At 35.0% G+C, this 21,294-nt stretch overlaps 1 protein-coding gene across 1 annotated transcript; it reads left to right on the top strand.

The window, feature by feature from the left end:
- The first annotated feature begins 16,943 nt into the window (after positions 1-16,943).
- LOC127872292 (F-box only protein 2-like) lies at positions 16,944-21,037 on the top strand. The gene is made up of 4 exons (XM_052415622.1): positions 16,944-17,040; positions 18,280-18,409; positions 19,795-19,951; positions 20,882-21,037. Exons 1-4 carry the CDS (start codon positions 16,944-16,946, stop codon positions 21,035-21,037), a joined length of 540 nt encoding a protein of 179 aa, XP_052271582.1.
- Positions 21,038-21,294: the final 257 nt, after the last annotated feature.

Raw genomic sequence — 21,294 nt, 5'->3', positions numbered from 1 at the left:
GTACAGAACAAGAAATTTACGCAGAATTACGACTTCAGTATAACTTGATGTCATGATACAATTAAGTATAAAAATATACTGAAACAATGTTGACATAACTTGAAACATCCTTATTATGTACAAATGCATACTGGTACGCCCTTCTCTAGATATTTTGAGTTCGACTACTGGATAGATATAGATACACAGAGGTTAGTAAGGAAATGCATTAACAGTTATATTGCACAACTATTAAATTATAAGTCACATGTTATGTACACTAGCCTGTAGAGATAGTGCAGAACGTTGGCGAGTCGGCTTACGGCATAATACCAAAGGCAACCGGTCACCGAATTCCTGCTATGTGATAGGGTTGTACTTATATTTTGTATAAGTATATAGATCGCGCGATTTTTTGGTATTTGTTATTTACTGGCGCTAGACTGATGTGGTCGTTTTAAAATGATGTTTTTATGTTTACGGTGACAATTATTTAGTCGGTATTAGATTAAATGGAGGCGGTCGGTATGTCAGTTGAGCAGTCAGTTACATTGCACTTAATGCAAACAAAAACTTTATCATTCATTGACACATCCAATGGTATTTTTATACACGATCTATGATATCAAGAAAGACATCGGTCGCATTGAATCATATTGTCAACGCATTCGGGAAGATTACACAAACAGTAGTTATTTATCCGTTTGCGTTTCACATGAAGCATACTACGTTTACTTAACGTTTTTTGGGTGACCGGAAAAAGAGATATCTCTTCTTGCTCGAAGCAGTGCATCAAGTGCGATCTCATTTTAGAAGAATCAAAAATTATTTCGAATTCCAATCGCTTATTGAGGCAATACTGGGTAGCAAAGGCAATGGCATAAACTCCACAATCAACGTTATTGTTTTGTTTCATCACGGTCGGAATTGTGATATCAATGTATTCTTTGTCTTTACCATATAATACTGAAAGTTGTATTTGAAGGCCATGTGGTATTAATCTGTCTCTAGAACGATCGTTACCTAAGCTGTCTAATAGAAATATTTGATTATCATGCAAAATCGACACGACCCAATGGTAATTATGGGTGTAGTGAATTTGGCAAGCAGGCTGTGTTGCTGGTTCCATTAATTTTTCCACATGCCAATGACTCTTATCTTCGGACAACATAGGTACGGATTCAGATAACTGAAGCCCATTTATAACACCCTTTACCTTGCGTCTCAATAATATATGAGCGGCTTCTATGTGACTTGAATATAATTGATCATTTGATATTAAAGCGTCTTTGTCTGACATCCTAAGGCATAAAGATTTTATCCAGTCTTTGTTTGTGGCAGTAGTGATTTTATCATGAGATTCAGTATGTGAATAACTTTCTACATCAATAGGCAAATCCATATGTGTTTGCATTTGTAATAATGTATGCGCGGCGTCTATGTGATCTGAATTCAAAGCCTTATTTGAAAATAATTCGTTGTTGTCTGCGTTATTTTGCAAACGGTCCTCGCAAATGGACGCATGGTTTTCCTTATCAAATGCAGAATGTAAAGAAGATTTTATAACTTTCTGTATTTTTGTAATTGCTGGTTCGCAAAAGTTTAATTTACGTTTGTTGTCCGGCAAAGGCGTCGATACTGAAATGTTGTTAGTTTGAACATTCGAATTACATATATTAGCGTGAGAGTCGTCATCGCGAATGCATTCTAACTCGTTTTCAAACAGTGGTGAACTAGCTTTTGGTAAATTCGACTTAAGAATGGACTTGGGTGTTAAGACGTCAACTCGCAGTTTCTTTTTCGCAATATCGCCATTTAAGTTAGTACCAAAGGATGCATTCGGATTGCTTAATGTTGTTTCAATTGGTTGGCTAATGTTAACATTATTTAAAATTGAGTCGGGAGCTGCATTTACCAAAGTGACATTATCAAGATCTCCCTTCCTGCCGCGTTTTGTACCACATTTTCTCATGTGTTTCGGCCGACAATTTTTTCTGAGCTGAGTTAAAGTATATACTTGTTTGTCTTCTGGAATAGACATTCCTATAGAGAGCATAGCGGCAATTATATGATAGCATCGCGTTGTTGCAGGGCATGAACATAATTCTTTTGGGAAAATTGTGACCGAATATTTGCGATCCTTACTACCCGTAACCATAAAGGCCCCCATTTCTGGTACAAGTTGAATGCCCCTATCATTAATGGTTTGAATGGCCATGGCACGTTGGGTTTTCAGCGCATTGTTAACGTTTGTTTTGGTGCTTTTTTCGTCATGATTATCATTGACATCACAGCTTTTGAACGTTTGTTCAGACTTTTCCTTTGAGTCAATTAATGCAGCTTATTCGGAATTTACAATTTCGATCATTTTATCAGGATGACACACGTTTTTAGGTACCATTACTGTTTCCGGGTCGCGTTTTGCGTAATGAAAATTGGACAACAAACTCCATTCGCTTTCACCACAAAAGGCCTTCATAATCTCTAACAAGTCATTTCCTTGAAGATAATGTAAGTATAAAACAATTTCGTCTATACGTTTTTCTTTATATTCGACAAGTCGTTTTAGTTTTGCATTTAAACTCTCAACTACATTATTTGTTACGCCTGAATATTAATTGTACATCCCTAGTGGTTCTAATATCCATCGACCCGCATTTTTCTTAATTGTTTCCAATAGATTTTGATCAAAATACGTAACGAACGCTTCATTCCATTTTTGCTTCATACTTAAATACTTCCGTTCAAATGTTTCGACCGATTCAGAATGTAGTAATTCACGAACTTGTATATCGTAAACACGTTTGTCATCGGTTGTACCCCCATGCTTATTTATCCAAAATTTTATGTCGTTCAAAATATGGTTCCAACAGATAAGTAATTTGCAATTCTCGAGTTGCTGTTCGAAGGCATTAATTATACCTGTTTCGCGGTCAGTTATGACAGTGACAGCCCTTTGTCTTAGTTTCGGCATTTTCTCGCGCAAAATGGAAATAAATTGCTCATGACATATTTGCATTTTTCTTTCATGAAGCATGAATGCTATCGGCAGTGTTGGTTTATTTGTAAACATTGGATGTCGAATCACTAAGGTCGAAACATAAAAATCCCCTAGATTAAAGGTAGTATCGTAGTAGAATTCTACTGAAAACGTCCGGCACGCTAAGTAATCGGTTAACTTCGTCAAATGTTCCAGCGTTGCCTATTACGACTTCTAAATTTGGAGTAGTTTTTATACTAAGAATGTAATTTTCTAGCTGGTCAACCAACAAATGCAACCCATACAGTGCATCATGCGATAATTTAGCTTCTTTACGAAGTTTAGATTGTATGTTATGGATTTGCTTGTCATTTCTCGGCACGCTTACGCCCAGCAAATTAGATTCCGGTGATTTCTGACTTGTTATCATGTCATTTAAATGCTTTGGTTTGTCGGTTAAACCAAATTCTCGTATTTTCTGCAAAACGGATGGTTTTGTACGTTTGTATTCGCGATCATTTCGTTTCCGGTTTCCGCGCGATAGTCCCAAATAAGCGTCGCTCTGGCCGTAATACATAATTACCGTCTTTTGATTATAGTCAGTATTTGTGAACCTGAAAACGTGTTTTATAAATCTGGTATCATCGACGCCTTTGATGGATGAAGTGGGTGTTGTCTGCTTGATGGTGATGGATGAAGTGGGTGTTGTCTGCTTGGTGGTGATGGATGAAGTGGGTGTTGTCTGCTTGGTGGTGATAGATGAAGTGAGTGTTGTCTGCTTGATGGTGATAGATGAAGTGGGTGTTGTCTGCTTGGTGGTGGTGGATGAAGTGGGTGTTGTCTGCTTGATGGTGATGGATGGAGTGGGTGTTGTCTGCTTGGTGGTGATGGATGAAGTGGGTGTTGTCAGCTTGATGGTGATGGATGAAGTGGGTGTTGTCTGCTTGATGGTGATAGATGAAGTGGGTGTTGTCTGCTTGGTGGTGGTGGATGAAGTGGGTGTTGTCTGCTTGATGGTGATGGATGGAGTGGGTGTTGTCTGCTTGGTGGTGATGGATGAAGTGGGTGTTGTCAGCTTGATGGTGATGGATGAAGTGGGTGTTGTCAGCTTGATGGTGATGGATGAAGTGGGTGTTGTCTGCTTGGTGGTGATGGATGAAGTGGGTGTTGTCTGCTTGATGGTGATGGATGAAGTGGGTGTTGTCTGCTTGGTGGTGATGGATGAAGTGGGTGTTGTCTGCTTGATGGTGATAGATGCTTGGTGGTGATGGATGAAGTGGGTGTTGTCTGCTTGGTGGTGATGGATGAAGTGAGTGTTGTCTGCTTGATGGTGATAGATGAAGTGGGTGTTGTCTGCTTGGTGGTGATGGATGAAGTGGGTGTTGTCAGCTTGATGGTGATGGATGAAGTGGGTGTTGTCTGCTTGGTGGTGATGGATGAAGTGGGTGTTGTCTGCTTGATGGTGATGGATGAAGTGGGTGTTGTCTGCTTGGTGGTGATGGATGAAGTGGGTGTTGTCTGCTTGATGGTGATAGATGCTTGGTGGTGATGGATGAAGTGGGTGTTGTCTGCTTGGTGGTGATGGATGAAGTGAGTGTTGTCTGCTTGATGGTGATAGATGAAGTGGGTGTTGTCTGCTTGGTGGTGGTGGATGAAGTGGGTGTTGTCTGCTTGATGGTGATGGATGGAGTGGGTGTTGTCTGCTTGGTGGTGATGGATGAAGTGGGTGTTGTCAGCTTGATGGTGATGGATGAAGTGGGTGTTGTCAGCTTGATGGTGATGGATGAAGTGGGTGTTGTCTGCTTGGTGGTGATGGATGAAGTGGGCGTTGTCTGCTTGATGGTGATGGATGAAGTGGGTGATGTCTGCTTGGTGGTGATGGATGAAGTGGGTGTTGTCTGCTTGATGGTGATAGATGCTTGGTGGTGATGGGTGAAGTGGGTGTTGTCTGCTTGGTGGTGATGGATGAAGTGAGTGTTGTCTGCTTGATGGTGATAGATGAAGTGGGTATTGTCTGCTTGGTGGTGATGGATGAAGTGGGTGTTGTCTGCTTGGTGGTGATGGATGAAGTGGGTGTTGTCTGCTTGATGGTGATGGATGAAGTGGGTGTTGTCTGCTGGGTAGTTGTGGTGGATGAAGTGGTTGGTGGTTGCTTGATGGTGATGGGTGAAGTGGATGTGGGCTGCTTGGTGGTTGTGGGTGTTGGCTGCTTGGTGGTGGTGAATATAGGTGGCTTGTTTGTGGTGGATGTAGGCGGAGATGTTGTAAGCATTAATACTTCACTGTACAGTAGTGAGGTGTTGATGCAGTGCCGCTCAGGAGATGACGGTGTGGCGATCTCCTGATTGACGGCCTCCGCATCTCTGTTCCAGCGACAGATGAAGTTCTGCGTTAGGGACCCGTCGAACCGATTCTCGCACCGAGGCAACACGTGCGAAACAAAAACTGTGGCACTCGGTGACAGGTCACGGACGTGACGGCACAATGATTCAACCGCACGACCTATGTCGCCGGGACTTTTCCTGCCGATGTCGTTAGCCCCCGTCATAATAATAACGCTCTGAAAACATATATATATTAAAACTTTAATGAACTGGTGCGTAGCCGTAAACCACCACATGTGGAAGTCATTTGAACGATGGTATTAAAAGTATAGCGCCGATTGTTCCAAGAAAAATACGTTCAATAAACATTTGCTGGCAAGTTAAGGATTCATTTCGATTGTATTGGAAAATATTTAAGCGAGTTATAAAGAGTCAGTGTTACAGTGCCTTTATCAGCCCACCTTTTAAAATGTAAGATGCGTGGTTATGAACTCGCAAATCGGAAGCACTGGTAAATCTGGTAAATTCCTACAGTATGTCAATCTCTCACATGTTATACTGTAAGTCAATCCACCACACTTGTCACCGGTTACTATATTTACCGAAAGCGCGCGCCTTCGGTATCGGTATCGAAAGCGCATTGTCAGTACCGAAAGCGCACTGTAAAATGTACACGAACGAACGGTCGCACTGACGAACGAAGGAATGGACGGACGCACGCACGAACAAACGGACGAACAGACGAGTTCCCCATCCAGATCAGCACTAAAGGCGACCGCGACCGCAGAAGTGCGTGTGCCCATTGCACTAGCACCATTGGTCAATTAGTGAGTTCCCTCCGGCTCAATATTTTCATTAGCCGAATTTACGGTAGAACACATACATTCTTTACATTCTATCAGTTTTATGGCGTTTGATGAAAAAAAGTTATAGCCAAATTATTCAATCAGTGTAACTGTAATTCAATCGCGCACTTGTAAACTCGCACTGTCAGTAAATCGCATGTTCATTCGCGGAGTGAGTCCGTCCCTCAAACATTCTTACAGTCAGTCACTCGCTTACATAAACAGTCGCGCAGTCAGTCGATCACACCGTCGAAAAGTAAATCGCATACTTAGTCAATCACTCACTGTGAAACTCAAAGAGGATGCAAAAATCTAAATATTCATACTTAAAGAGGATGCAAAAATCCTAAAGCGTGCAACAAATGTCCTTCCTCAGCCAACATATCGCAAAATCATGAATTGGCAATAGTAATTGTATAAGTGTATATAGAATGTGATAATATTGTATATGTAGTATAAACGACAAAGAACTACTTAGTTTGTTATAATATAAAACTATATCTGAAACCCCAAAATCATTTAGAAGTTACCTTACAGTAAAATACACATGAATCCCAGTTCGAAAGACCCATTTTGCAATTTTCAATAGCTATGCAGTACATAGTTACAACAATAATGTACTTTATTGGGTTCACTTTTGGCCCCAATCCTGTTTATTATCCCCGTTCATTGATATCCTGCTGTGATCACAGAGCAGCGATCATTATCAGCGGTGATCAAAACTAACAGGTGCACAGGAAAAAAATGCATTAACCCAGTGGTAGGTCCGTTGCGAGAGCTTATGAGGATTATACACATAATGTGCATATGCTGGGGTCTGACATTTATTGACGCTGTATTTTTAATAAATTGATACTTTATTAATGAACTCTTTTTGCTGATATATATATAAAGGCAAATAAAAGCATTTGTAAAGTATATCAACGGGCAGGAATATGTTATACATCTTCATTCTGATTTAAATCACACAGCTTTACATTACTTTAATATTTTCATAAAATATTTGACGATATGTAAATCGCGTAAGAATGCTTAAAGAATCGATATTACCATTACGTCTGATCTTCAAATTGTATTTTTGAAAACTGATTAACACTATAAGTTAATAAAGTATGTCCGTCTCTCTTATATTAAATACATTGTAAACAAATGGTTTTATAACAACAACAACCACAACATCATAAGTGGTATTACATAAATGGAGAATGAAATATCTTTACCAAATATACAATTATTATTACATTTCTATATTTCTTTATTTGCTCATTTTAAAATGAATAATATACTTAGAATTTTATTCCGTGTATTTAAAAAATCGAATTTGGCGTGTAAACGCTTATACAAAAATCTACCAATTTTATTTTAATAGTTTGCTGACTCCTTTATCAAATAATAAATACAATCAACTGAACCAGAGGTATATTTATAGAACAGAACAGAAACACCACATAAAACAGTACGTAAATTGTAACAGCATTTAGTTCACCAAATTTTATTTCTCAAAACAGAAGTTCGAAGTAGCAACAATTACAGAATTATTTAGGGAAGGCGATCAGTGAGTTTACTTTTTGATTTTTGTAGCAGTATCAATCAGTAGTTTTTTCCATTACGGAATATATCTAAAAACAGACATTTACTATTGTATGCTAGAAGCTTTATTGTAAGCTTTATTGCTGAAATAAATGTTGTTGTTGAATTTGATAGATCTCATGCTTATTTATCTGTCTTCTTTAAAAACGCTGTGTCTATTTCTGATACATATCGGGTATTAAAATAGTATTAAAATAATACAAGACACTAGATACATATCGTTTAAGGTTGTATCAAAATAAGGTACATTTAAATTACTTGTGTCACAATTACTGGTAATTACTTTTACTATTACACACTAAAACTTTATAAACATATATCAAATGGTAACATTTACGTTTATGATAAGTTTTATACACATAAAGTATTACATTTGCAAATTAGACAGATAAAACATTATTTCTAGTGAACCCTAAAAAACATCAATTATCACTAATTTTACGAGGAGTATAAGAGGTTAACAAGTTACTGGTTACCCAACGAACCCCAAACTTTATTTTGGAATACCATGTTAAGTTTTCATCATTTTTGCTTATTACACTTAATTAACCAGCTGTATATTTTGCGATCATATTATCTAAATTTGATAATTGTAATTTGCCAACAAGTGACGAAAGAGATTATACAGAGATTTGAAAGTTGAATTCATGTCATTTGTATATTAATAAATAATTCTTATTCAATTGAATAGTAAAAACAAGTTAACGACCTATCTCACCTTCTTTTTGTCTATGTAAGTGGAAATTAATAACATTGTTTGGCCTAAATACCCATCAGAATTTCTACGAATTGTCGGAATAGTTCTATAATATAGACGTTTGTTTAATTTTATAAAACTTTTTCTATCATAAAGAGTTGTACACATTAGTGTTTAGCAATTTTATGAACTGTAATCGATAAAACGTATAATCGTACTATTTAATCGCTTAAAAGTTTCCCTACGGTTACCTTCCCAAACTTTCGATGGGCGAGTACCCTATTTATAGTTGGGGGACCTACGTACGTTCAATCATAATACAATTTTGAAACGGATATTGCAATAGTTTTTAATCACTACACACGTGCATGTGCATGTATGTATTATACATAGGAAATGTCATAGCGTGTAAAATAAACTGTATTTGTAGACTAATAACTTAGGCACCACGCCTAATGTTCAGTGTTATCGTACTATTTGCTCTTCCTAGCTGTATAATCATCATTATCATTATCACCGTGATTGATATAATCATCATTATTAGTAATATCATTATCACTATCATAATCCCACCTTTATGTTACTGACCCTATACTGGAAATTTTTCATGTAACAACTCTTTTTCACAATATCTTATTTAATTATCTCATTTTTACATAAAAGTTTACACCAAATGCTTTACGTTTTAAAGCATGAAGATACTTTTTACCATTTCAAGTATGCCCTTATTCAATTAGTTACCATGTTTTGCTTGCCGATATACTTTGAAAACTTTGAATTATATTTATTATTCCATATGAGCAACAGGAAAATGCACATTCGTAACATTTGAAATAAATATTAGCAAATACATAATGAGCCCTGCTCTGTGAAAAGGAATTTAAATGCATGTGCGTACAGATTCGTCCCAGATTAGCCTGTGGAGTCCGCACAGTCTAATCAGGGACGACACTTTCCGCTTTTATGACATTTTTCGTTTAACGAAAGTCTCTTTTAAGCAAAAATCGAGTTTATGTGGAAAGTGTCGTCACTAATTAGCCTGTGCGGACAGCACAATCTATTCTAGGACGACACTTTACGCACATGTACATTAAACCCCTTTTCACAGATCGAGTCTCTCGTATTTTATTAACCGGTGTATCATCATTCCAACGTTCTAATATTGATTCATTTAATAAATATATATTGAATGTCGTTTTAAACGTGCGGGGTAAGAACTATACTGCTAAAAATGTTATATTATAGTATACATATATCTTATAACATAAAGCAAATTATGCTCTAACTGGAATTTAAATTCTCGTAGCTGTTCTGTTGTTTTATAGTCCTAGGTGCTCGGATTCTTACCACATATTTTTTTTTAAACAAATACATCATATTGTACGGTCATTACACACTTCCGAACAGACGGCACTTCTCTTTTTGTGTTAAGATTTTATTTTTAGTGGCTGTAAATCTAACCAATTATTTTGTTGACAGATAAATGTTATTGTGTGTGTATAAATAATGAGAAGATGTATAAGCAATGTACGTCTAACTTATTCCCGTCGGCGAGTTATATACAAAATTAATTTATGTTCTTATTTAAATAATAACTACAATGATTTACAGTTATTTATACATTTAAACTCTGTTCTTAGATACAAATCGAGTTGTTAAATAACGACAGCATTTGTAACACATTCTAGATTATCGTCACATCAAACTGATAATTGTTGCGAAAATTGATGGACATTAATTAGCACGGGGTCTCTTAACTCGAATACTACTACTACTAATTATTATATTTTTAATGTTTGTAGTAGGCCGATTGGCTTATATTTAAGTTAATATAGTTCAACAATATATCGGGAAAAACACTAAATAGCAAAACGTGCTCGGTTCTTAATACCATTTACAATCTCATAACATATTCGTTAATGTATATTTAATAAAATTGGGCCGGTGAACTCTTTGTATTGTACACATTCCCGCGCCTTTTTTTTTATAAATATTATAGCGCAGTAATTTACGTTGCTTAAACTCGGGTCGCCCTTAATCTCATTTATGTATTTCGAGGTTTCAATTCACAAATAAAAGCACATTTAGTTATCATAGGTGTGCGATAACGTTTCTATCTTTTATTTTATTTTAAACGGAATCGTATATAGTATACATATGCGATATGTAATTATTGTGTATTTCCAAATACATGTAAATGACAAATATATATATACAGAGTTTTTAGGAAGATTCTGTATAAACAGTGACACTAATATAGTTAAAAAAATACTTACGGAAAAAAAGGGTAGCACCTCTTGGATGGCATCTTCTTTCGCGAACTCATGAGTCTTGTATCCCGGATAGGCGAATACACTGAATTCACTCTTATTGAGATAGTCGGACAAATACTTTGCCTGACTATGACCTATTACCAGAGGCATTCTTAAAGCACACAAAGTATCAACAATATATTAACTAATAAATACTCGAATAAATTTACAAAAAAGGCAATATTGCTGACAATCGCAACGCAATTTTTAAACAGTAGAGCTTTATGGGATGTTCTGAACGCAATGTACAGAATGATTGTATTTGTACAAGTTTTGAACTGATGGAGTCCACCTGCCAGCTCTGCTGACACTTAACTTGTGTATAAAGGACAAAAGTGGAACAATGTTTTTTTGCTATAAAAACACAAGTACTGCAGAGTAAGTATATTCTACAATTCTGCTATGGTGTCGCGCAGGGGGATTGTGGATATTTTTCGAGACCAGTATATAAAATGTTAACACCTGTTGAAGCCATATGACACGTGTGACCGGATATTAATAATTAAGCTAGATGTTTTGTATTGTTTTTCTTAGAACATGGATTGTGTGCGTTAATTCTTAAAAAACAGTGGAAATATATATTAGTTTTCAGCGTTGTCTATATCGTCTGCGTTTTCTTGCATACGATATGTACATAGAAGAAACACGCAAACAACAATCAAACAGCGCCGTGGCATTACCAAGGAAATAATAATTTCAGCAAATATTAATAGTTGTTTAAAGTTTTTTGTTTGTAACAAAACACAAATATAAGTATTAATTTGCTTATTTTACACGTCATTTCAACACCTAAAACTTAGCATTACACCCATATAACATTACACGCGGACTTTAAATAAAAATCCCGCCTTCTATTTTTTATTCACGGCGCCGTTAATATATCAAGAATATAATAATTAATGTTAGCAAATATTTTTATTTCTTTAACGAGTATTATTTTTACCACGACACATATTTATTTGCAATTAACAGACTAATGACTAATTTATGAATATTTCTGTAAATACGTTACATTTAAGATTTGACAATCGTGTCATTTACATAAAAACGCAGAAATACCTATATGTTTCATGTCTTTTTTAATTGTATATGAAATTGCAAAGAAAAAAAACCCGAAAAATTACACCCGTAACATATTACCCACGGATTTCAACCGGTTTTAAATATTTTCTTTTTGATTAAACTATCGGTACTATGGATAATAATGGATAATAATGCTATTATATATAATAACATATCATATTTAGAAGTGTTGCGCATCTTAGTGACGTGTTAATAATGATTTAAATCCATTTTATTAAAGCGGTATCCCGTCTGCATTTTCCTTCTTTGTCCATATCGTATGCAATTTCCTTCTTTGTTCATATCGTATGCAGTTTTCAACGTTATCTATATTGTATGCATAATCCGTAAGCGTTTTAGTGACGACCATAATATTACGCAGGAAGAGAATTCTTAATTACCCACTTTTCTAAAAATTTAACCCAACAAATTTCTTTTCAGACATTATTATTTCACGGGATTAGTTGCTCAAACATTTGAGCTCCTTAAAAGCTTCGAAAGCCTGTGGTCCTGATGACTGTCACTGTCACCCTTTATTCTTGAAGCAATGTGTAGATGAAATTTAGGCTTGTACACCCTCTGTGAAATGTTTCATAAATCGATTTATACTGGTTAATTAACAAAGAAGACAAATGTGAACCAGGAAATTATCGAGTAGTTATTGATTAAGAGAAATCCAACTGCCAGAAGGTGTTTCTGGGATTCCGCAAGGTTCTATTCTTGGGCCGGTTTGTTTCATTATCTTGATTAATTATTTTCTTAATATGGGCTGTTTGTGCAAGATGTTTGAAAAATTTATAAGAGTAATGGTTCCTTCAATGAACAAACCCAACTTCTAGCAGCTATTTATCAATTTTGCCAATGGAGTAAGGATTGGTTGTTAAAATTTCAAATGTAGCAAATGTAAAATTGTGCCGTATTGAATTTGAAAATATAAATTTTATTTTAACTGTAACAAATTGGAAGGAGATGGAAATGCTCATAATCTTACCAGAGATGATTCTAAGAAAAACCAGGGTATACTAAATCCATGAACTATATAGTTTGGTTGAATTATCTCTTCTTTAAATGGACTTTCGATGCAAAAGATTCGATATGATATAATATTTATAAAGACACAAGTATAAATGTAAAAATAATAATGCTTTTTCAAATGCCATTTCAAAATTATGACAGAGCACTATTTATCAATCAAATTGGATTCTCTTGGATGAAGGGCTTTGGCCATAATCCAACATTGGGAAGGCGAGGCACGTCCCTTTAGATAAAGATATTTTTCCTTCTAACGAGTGTTATATAGTGTTCTAAACTGTTTCATTGATCGTGAAAAGGATAAATTTTGGCACAATTTTAGAAGGATTAAACATAAACTTATTATTTTAATAATGCATTTACCCATTAACATAACTGTAATTAGTAAATACATGTGTATAAACTGGTATACTCTTGCCAGATACATATCATAGAAGAATGATAAAATATTGGAACAACCATGATGCAAACATTTGATTTCGTAAGCTGAAAAGCACTGATTGTTGAATTAAAATTGTGTTTAATGGCTCTCTCCCAATTAATATTAAGAACAAATTAAACTAATTGGATTATTTGGTTAATGAATTTTTGTGGGCAATAAAATAATGGGTCACCACTTTTGATTTTTTTTAAATAAATTTATTAGAGGCCACAGTTTTCTTCAAATCTTGATGAAACATGGTCAGAATGTTTATCTGGACAATATCTAGGTCAAGTTTATCTGGGGTAAGGTGCTTCCAAAAACTTGGTCACCTGGTCAAATCTTAGAAAGACCTTGTTACCACTCAAGAGGCCACATTTATGACTCAATCTTGAAACAAATCTCATAATGTTTATTTGAATTATAATATAACTAAAGTCACATGCATCCAAAAATAAGGTCATGATTTCAAATCTTAGAAAAACTTTTTACCAATCTAGTACCATAATTATAATTAAATCTTGATGAAACTTTTTCAGAATGTTATTATCAGTATAGCGGCAGAGTGTGAATCTAGGTCATGTGCGTTTAAAAACCAGGTCATCAGGTTAAATTTAAGAAAAATCCTCTTTCTACCATCATGAGACGATGTGTCCTGTGTAGCACCTGTCTCCCTACATTGAAGGTCAAGCTAAAGTTTAGTGGTTTAAGGTCGAATTGTCTATAATACAGCTTGAATAGTTCTGTCTCAGCCATAACTTTGCCTTTTATTGAGGACTTTTGAAATTACCTGGCAAAAAAGTAAAGCATTATAAGACGACAGGTTGTGTGTAACAAAAGTCCTCCATCCAAAGTTCAAGGTTGCATGTAGATGTCAAATGTCAAATTTGGCCATAAAACAACATGAACATTCCTGTCTCAGTGCCCCAGATAAGCTGCGTATCTGCGTCTTTCACCCTATTAAAATGTTTTAAAACGCAAAGAAATACAATATCATGCGTATTGAAAACGCAACCAATTTGACGTTTACGCAAATTCGTCAAATTTGATGCGTACGATGCAATAGCTTCGATCGAAAATGCTTTGCTCGTTTTCGGAATTTTCTCTTAACTTTGGAATTATTATCATAACACGGCGACGCTTTCATTCAGCAAGCGCACGGATAACGGAGCGGTCAAAATTATTAAAACGCTCTGCAGACTAGATTTCACGGTTAAATAAAGCGTCTGACCAAATAATTGACGAAGACATACATGCGTTTTCAATCTGACATAATTCGTCACTCATTGTGCATGTATTTGTAAAGCGTCTGTACTTTCAGTTTCTATTAGGATGCGAAATCTAAATGTTTAAGAGAGGTTGAAAGACGTCCGCGATTGTTGCGCCAAAATATCAGTCGATTGCAAACTTTTTCGAACTAAGAAAGCAAGAGCCAATAAGTGCAGAATAATTCGTGTTATTGATTTTTTTTAAGTTTAAAGTGTATATTGAGGACAGTTTAAAGGATTAAAGATGTTATGAAACTTCAGTTTATTAAAGTTAATTATGATAGTTTACAGTTTTATTAAATCAATACAAGTGTGCAGCTTCAACAAAAGTAAAGCAGCAATGATTTTAAGGTATGCATTTTTATAAATCATTTCACCCTATTTCAAGAATGAAATCACCCTATTTTTCAGAATCAATGGGTGAAAACCCTATTTCCCAAATAATTATCTGGGGCATTGCTGTCTCTGACATAACTTTGCCATATTTATTGATAGATTTGAATTCACTTGTCAAAAATTCAATCTTAAATAAGACACATTGTGTGTAAAACATGTCTGCATTCCTCAAAGCTCAAGGTCAGACTTCTTCACCCCTTCCATTTTTATGCTGCACCCTTTTAAAATATGCCTCTTCTTTTTTGTTACTTTCATGTGTTTGTGTTGTAAATACAGACATACCAAACTTGTTTTTATTTGCTATTTTTTATAGATGAATACAATGCAGTATTACTTGATCAAATCTTTTTAAAAGAACATACCTCTTGGAATATATCACACTAACGAGGGGAAAATAATTGCAAATTAGAGGATTCATGACTCACAATTTAATTTGTTCATGCCCAATAAATACTTATTGTTAACATGCCTATTTGGTGCTTAAAAAGTTGGAACCATAATTTGGTTAATTCAATATTTGTTAAGAATGATAATTTCCCATTTTTAATTTTAAGGAATGATACAATATTTTCCATATAAAATGTAGCTCAATATTATCAACCAGAGCCTTGTATAGCTAGAATTTTCGTTTAATATTTTACAAAATATTTCACATTGGATTAATTAATTAAGGAAAGTTAGTATAAAAGAGTGAAACATTTTTTTTATGTTTCTTTGTGTGACTTTCTTATTGCTTTTAGTTTCCTTTAACATTGCAGGTATTTACAATACGACAGAAAAGCACCCAATCCATTCACACTCTTAAGGTCAGAATGGAAGGAGTCCAGGCTAAATCACGAAACAAGAATTTGCATTCAAGTGATGTAGCTTCAGACACTGTTGATGGTGCATACGCTGCTTTTGACGAAATTCCAGATGACATTATACTGGAAGTTTTTCTTCGACTTCCGCTCACTGACCTGAAATCATGTTTCAAGGTCTGTAAGAGGTTTGCAGCTCTTCTTGACTTGAGGGGTTTTGGGGAACAGAAATGTGTACGGGACTTTAAGTTTTCAAAGAATCTATTACATTCCTAGAGTGAAGAAGAAGATCTCCGAAGGTTGTATATAAAGAGACCATACGAGAGGAACTTGATAGAAAACTGCGATGCATCACAAGGTAATTACTGGGATTTTTCTGTGTTTCCCTAGTTTAGTTAGTGTGGGTTGGTCAGTGTTAATTCTTTTTGGTCAGAAATGCTATAGAAAATAAAAAGTTATAGATCATTGTTTCAAATTTGCCTCCACGCAAATAATGTCTTAATATTCCAATATTATGTCCAACTGTATGTACATGTAGGTATATCCTGAAGTTTTTTTTTCAATTTTCTAAGTTTTGGTTGATCTCACTCAACATTTCACAGTTGAATGGCCTTAATGTGAACAGAATCTCTAAAAAAAGAATTATGGCTGTGACAAATTAAACAGAAGTATGGCCCTCTGTCTATTTTTCCACAATAGAATATATAGTTCCCATATTATTTGTTTTACTACAATATAACAACTGGGGTAATCTGGCTTATACTTCACAGTGTTATGACTACAATATGAAAGCAATTGTCTTTTTGTCCACATACATTGTAAGTGTATGTATTGGATTTGTCTGTGTCCAAACAATAGTGTAACATGTGTTGTATATGTTATCAGTGTCTGTGACACATTTCTGTGTTTTTTTTTCTGAACAGGAATTATTCTGTTAACATTTATGTAAAATTTATTTTGGACATAATAACCACTATTTCAAGGCTACCTTTGCATTATATCACATTTGATATTCACTCATGAAATGAAATCAAAATGTAAAATACTGAGCATCAAAGCACTGCTTAGACATTAACAGAATTTTCTAAAATCCAATTTTTAGAATGCATGAAACAGTATAAGGCTTCAATAGCTTTATCAATTAATTTAAGAATCACGGTTTATGTTTCTTTAACAACTATGCCTTTATGTACATGTACCTGAGCAAGAAACAAATAATGAAGTCTATTTTTCAGATATGAAGCACTGGAAGGTGACAAAGTCAGGGGGAGCTGGTTGGCTGGTAGAAGAAGAACCTATAGGCTGTCGTCCACTGTCCCAATTTACTCGCACAGGTTTGATTTTTTTCTATTTAAAGTTACATAAATACTCAAAACCAACAAAATTTTGCAAAATATTTGGCAAAATAAAGTTAACCCATGTAAAAAATCAGTGTTCCTTATAGCTATAGCCAAAATTTCAAAGCTAGATGTCGTATGGTAACATAGATTTAACGAGATAAAAAATGCTTGTTTTTTGTGTGTGACAATATATTCCATTTTAATTTCACGCACAAATATCCAAACATTTACTAGCTAAAGTGAGACTGGCTTTGGGCAGCGTCTGAAGAACGACGTATTCATGAGAACTACATCGTGCATCGGAAGCTGGCCGAAGCCGATCTCGCGTTCACTCATAAATGTTCGGATATTGTAACCGGAAATTCACATGGAATATATTGTGACACAAAAAATACATACAAGCATTTTTTATCGTGTTAAATCAATGTTACCAGAACACATCTAGCGTTTAAATGCTAGCTATTGCTGTATGGAATATTGATTGTGTATGTGTTAACTTTATTTTTCAAAATATTGACCGAAATTTTTGTTGACTTTGAGTGTTTATGGGCTTTTAAATTTTGCAAATTCATACGCATACTTTGTTATTGTAAGAAAGTATGGAATTTCATTGGATGCTTCTATTACAAAACATATTTCTTGTCAATGGTGTCAAGAACTTTATAAACATTCAAAACTGAAGAAAAAGCTTCTGAAACATGTGGTCATTTTGGTAAAATTCATGTGGTCTTTTGGATAAATGAAAAAAAAAATATTCTCACAATAAAGAATAAAACAAAAAGCATGTGAAATCATTAATCCTTTTCTTTTTTATTGTTTACATTGTTTCAATTTTACAAACTGTTTGTGAACTTTAGCCTTTGCCTTTTTCTTAGCAACCTCACACACACAGTGTTTAACACGTTTAACAGGTTTGTTTACCATGTATTCGGTTTTAAGAAAAAAATTAAATACAAAACACTTTCAAAGCATGGTATTAAGAACCATTTTCAGGTCAGACCATAGCACCAGTTTTTCTACCATAAATGTGGATATGGATTAAATGGATTAAATGAGAACACAAAAGAAAACAAGTTCATAAACAGAATTCAAACTATGCATTTGAGCCTCGCTGTGTTTAAAAAGTGTCTGACATGAGAAGCCTGTGCAAACTTCACAGGCTAATCTGAGACAACACTTTCCGCACATGCATTAAACCCTGTTTTCCCAGAAAGTGGCTCATTTGTATTTCAGATGGTCCAGTTGGGTGCTGGGCCACCTCATATGAGTGCTGCCATAAATACCAGATTATAGATTTACTTGAAGTAGGCTGCAGTGAACATGTCCTTGACGTTGTAAGGCCCAGCATTCGAGTATCGGAGTGGTAAGCTTGATGTACTGACCTCTCACAAAAACAGTTGGGTCAAGGTCGAACATTACTTAAATTATTAAAAAATGTTTCCATGCAATAACTTGAATCCGGATGGAGGTATTGCATTGACATAGTGTGTATAGGTACATTTCACTCAAGCCTAAGCTAGGATTGCATTTTTAGCTCACCTGAACACAACGTGCTCATGGTGAGCTTTTGTGATCGCCTTTTGTCCGCCATGCTTCGTCCGTCTTGCGGTGTCAACATTTTGCCTTGTGACCACTCTAGAGGCCACATTTATTGTCCGATCTTCATGAAACTTGGTCAGAACATTGGTCTCATTGATACCATTTTAGAAGCCACATTTTTATAACTCAATTTTTTTATTTTTTTTTATCTTTTATCTTAACAACATCTAGGCTAAGTTCCAAACTGGATCATGTGCATCCAAAAACTAGGTCACCAGGTAAAATCTTACAAAAACATAGAACCACCCTATAAGCCCTCATAAGTCCCGAATTTTGTTTGAAAATGGTTAGAGTAATCTTGAGAGTATAAATGCCTTGTTTTTATATGGTTCGTATGTGTTTAAAACCACGGGCAAGATGTCAACCATTGTTGTACCTTGAACTTAGGTGAGCGCTCTTGGATAATGAAGGGCATCTTGTTTCAGTTTTATAGCACTGAAAAAGGTGTAGAACTACTGTGATCATTTCTGTCAAACATCATACATGTATGTAGCTAGTACCGGTATTTTACTGTACTACTAGCTTGAGGTGCTTGCAATTTCAATATCATTCTTTGACAATTAAACATAATTTTTTGACTGACATTGGTTAACTGATATTGTTCACACACTATTAATTTCTTAGATAACTTTACTTATTAATGTGTTTTGAACTTGCTTTGATGAAGCAATGTATATTTTTGAAGGGTTTTTCAACAACTACTTGATAATAGTGTTACTCACATTCAAAGCTACATTATCTAGCTCTAATTTGGCTGTGACTTCAAAAACGTTTGTCAACAGAACAAACACTTGCTATTCGCAACAGCATGCAGATTTTAGAAGTCTATGATAATTATATGCGTAAGAGGATGATTTTATCAACTGCCTTTGATTGATTATTGAGATTGTGCTGTGCATAAAAGGCTAAATGTATACACCGAATGTAAAGATATCTTATTCGAGGACTGCATGAGGGGCATTTGTTTTTCGGACAATCCTGGACGGTCCAGGACATAGGGAATGTTTGTTAACTCATAATGTCTATTAAAAAAATTAGAATTTGAGACTGTATCCACATTTGTTTCTTGTTTTATGTTTTATTAATCCTATTGATCTGTAACAAGTTTTTACATGCAATTTGGTAAACTCATGTACTTCCTATTTCTAGGTATGCATCAAGTTTGGGTAGCGAAACCAAATATGTTCTGAAAGTAGCATTGATTAAAGACAATAAGGAGTTGTTTTGGGAGCAGAGAATATCAGAAAACTGCTTATACTGCTTTGTTGCCAAAGAAATTCTTTCAGCAGGTGGAGACTGGTTCAAAGTAAGTTGCAGTAACTCACCGCTGTTGTTTAATGGGTTTTAATAGAGGTTTGATACACTTTTATCTGATTTTGTTTTCATCTTTCTAACCATCATTATATATTTTGCAAAATATGCAATAAAATCGACTTATACGTTTGAAAAAACAGTTCACAAGAAGGACGGGTTTATTGTCCTTTACAAGTAAAATGACTTTAAGAAAAGCTTGTGATCATTGAATGTAAGTGACCATTTTCAAAATATGGCTTTAGATAAGGTTTGTGAACAGCACATATTTAATTAACATGAAATGAAGTCAGGACAAAGTACTTTAGCATTTACATCCTTTCTTTGTTAGAACATTTCACCCAATGTAAAACAATGATTTCGAAACTATCACCTAGGGTTGCAAACTGGGCCACTTGATCAAGTTAAAAACAAAAACAATGAAAAACACTTGTTTTACCCAACAACATTACATTTTATCAGATCATTTGTCTCAATGATATTCTGTGTAAATTTGAGAATGAATGCTTACTGTAATGGCCATCATATAGAAAAGCTAATTTGCATTGTTATGACATTTGTTAACTTATGTTGTGCTGAATCCGGAAGTAAAGGTGATAGAGTGATGAAACTTTACATTTATATAAATAAGCATGTACACTTTTCCTCTTTGGTATTTTGGTGCATAGATTTCAACACGAGCGAAATTCTGAGACAAAAGAGGAATGTGGCTTTACAATGAATTATTGTTATTGTCCTTTGTGTTTATATAGGCATCTTCGACCACTGCAATTGGTATGAGATTAAAATGAACGAGTGGTCCCAGTTTTATATGTGCCAAAAATATTAGTAGAAAGTAGTAAGCTGACGTATGGGGAATTCTACACAATCTTTGTCCTTTCTATTACATATTGTATCATCAATTTTCCTATTGTTGTTTTTTTAGGCTGAGCACGTGTTTAAAGACTACCCAGCAGGTATGCGGTACATTGGCTTCTCTCACGAGGGGATGGACATGCAGTTCTGGCTAGGACACTTTGGGACTAAGTTCACCCTTGGCTCAGTTGTCATTGACTTCAGTCATACAGCATTGACAGAATGAAAGAACGTGATACTCAGTCCAACACTCACATGTCTTCATAAATGTATATATATACATATTAATTCTAGCTTTAAACTTACTTTTTAACACATATTTGAGCTCAACAGTGCAATACACAGGGTTTGTTCAAACATGTGGTTGAGCCTATTTTCTAGTTGTTCCTTTAGCCCCTTTGTTTTTTATATTATGTTACTCTTTAAAGAGGTCCTCTACTTAGATTCTTAAATGATGTCTCTGTATTGCAAAACTATCTGGTA

The sequence above is a fragment of the Dreissena polymorpha genome, chromosome 3 (assembly GCF_020536995.1).
Source record: "Dreissena polymorpha isolate Duluth1 chromosome 3, UMN_Dpol_1.0, whole genome shotgun sequence".
Classification (NCBI taxonomy): domain Eukaryota; kingdom Metazoa; phylum Mollusca; class Bivalvia; order Myida; family Dreissenidae; genus Dreissena; species Dreissena polymorpha.
Note: the sequence above shows the minus strand (reverse complement) of the source record. Positions and strands in the feature narration are given on the sequence as shown.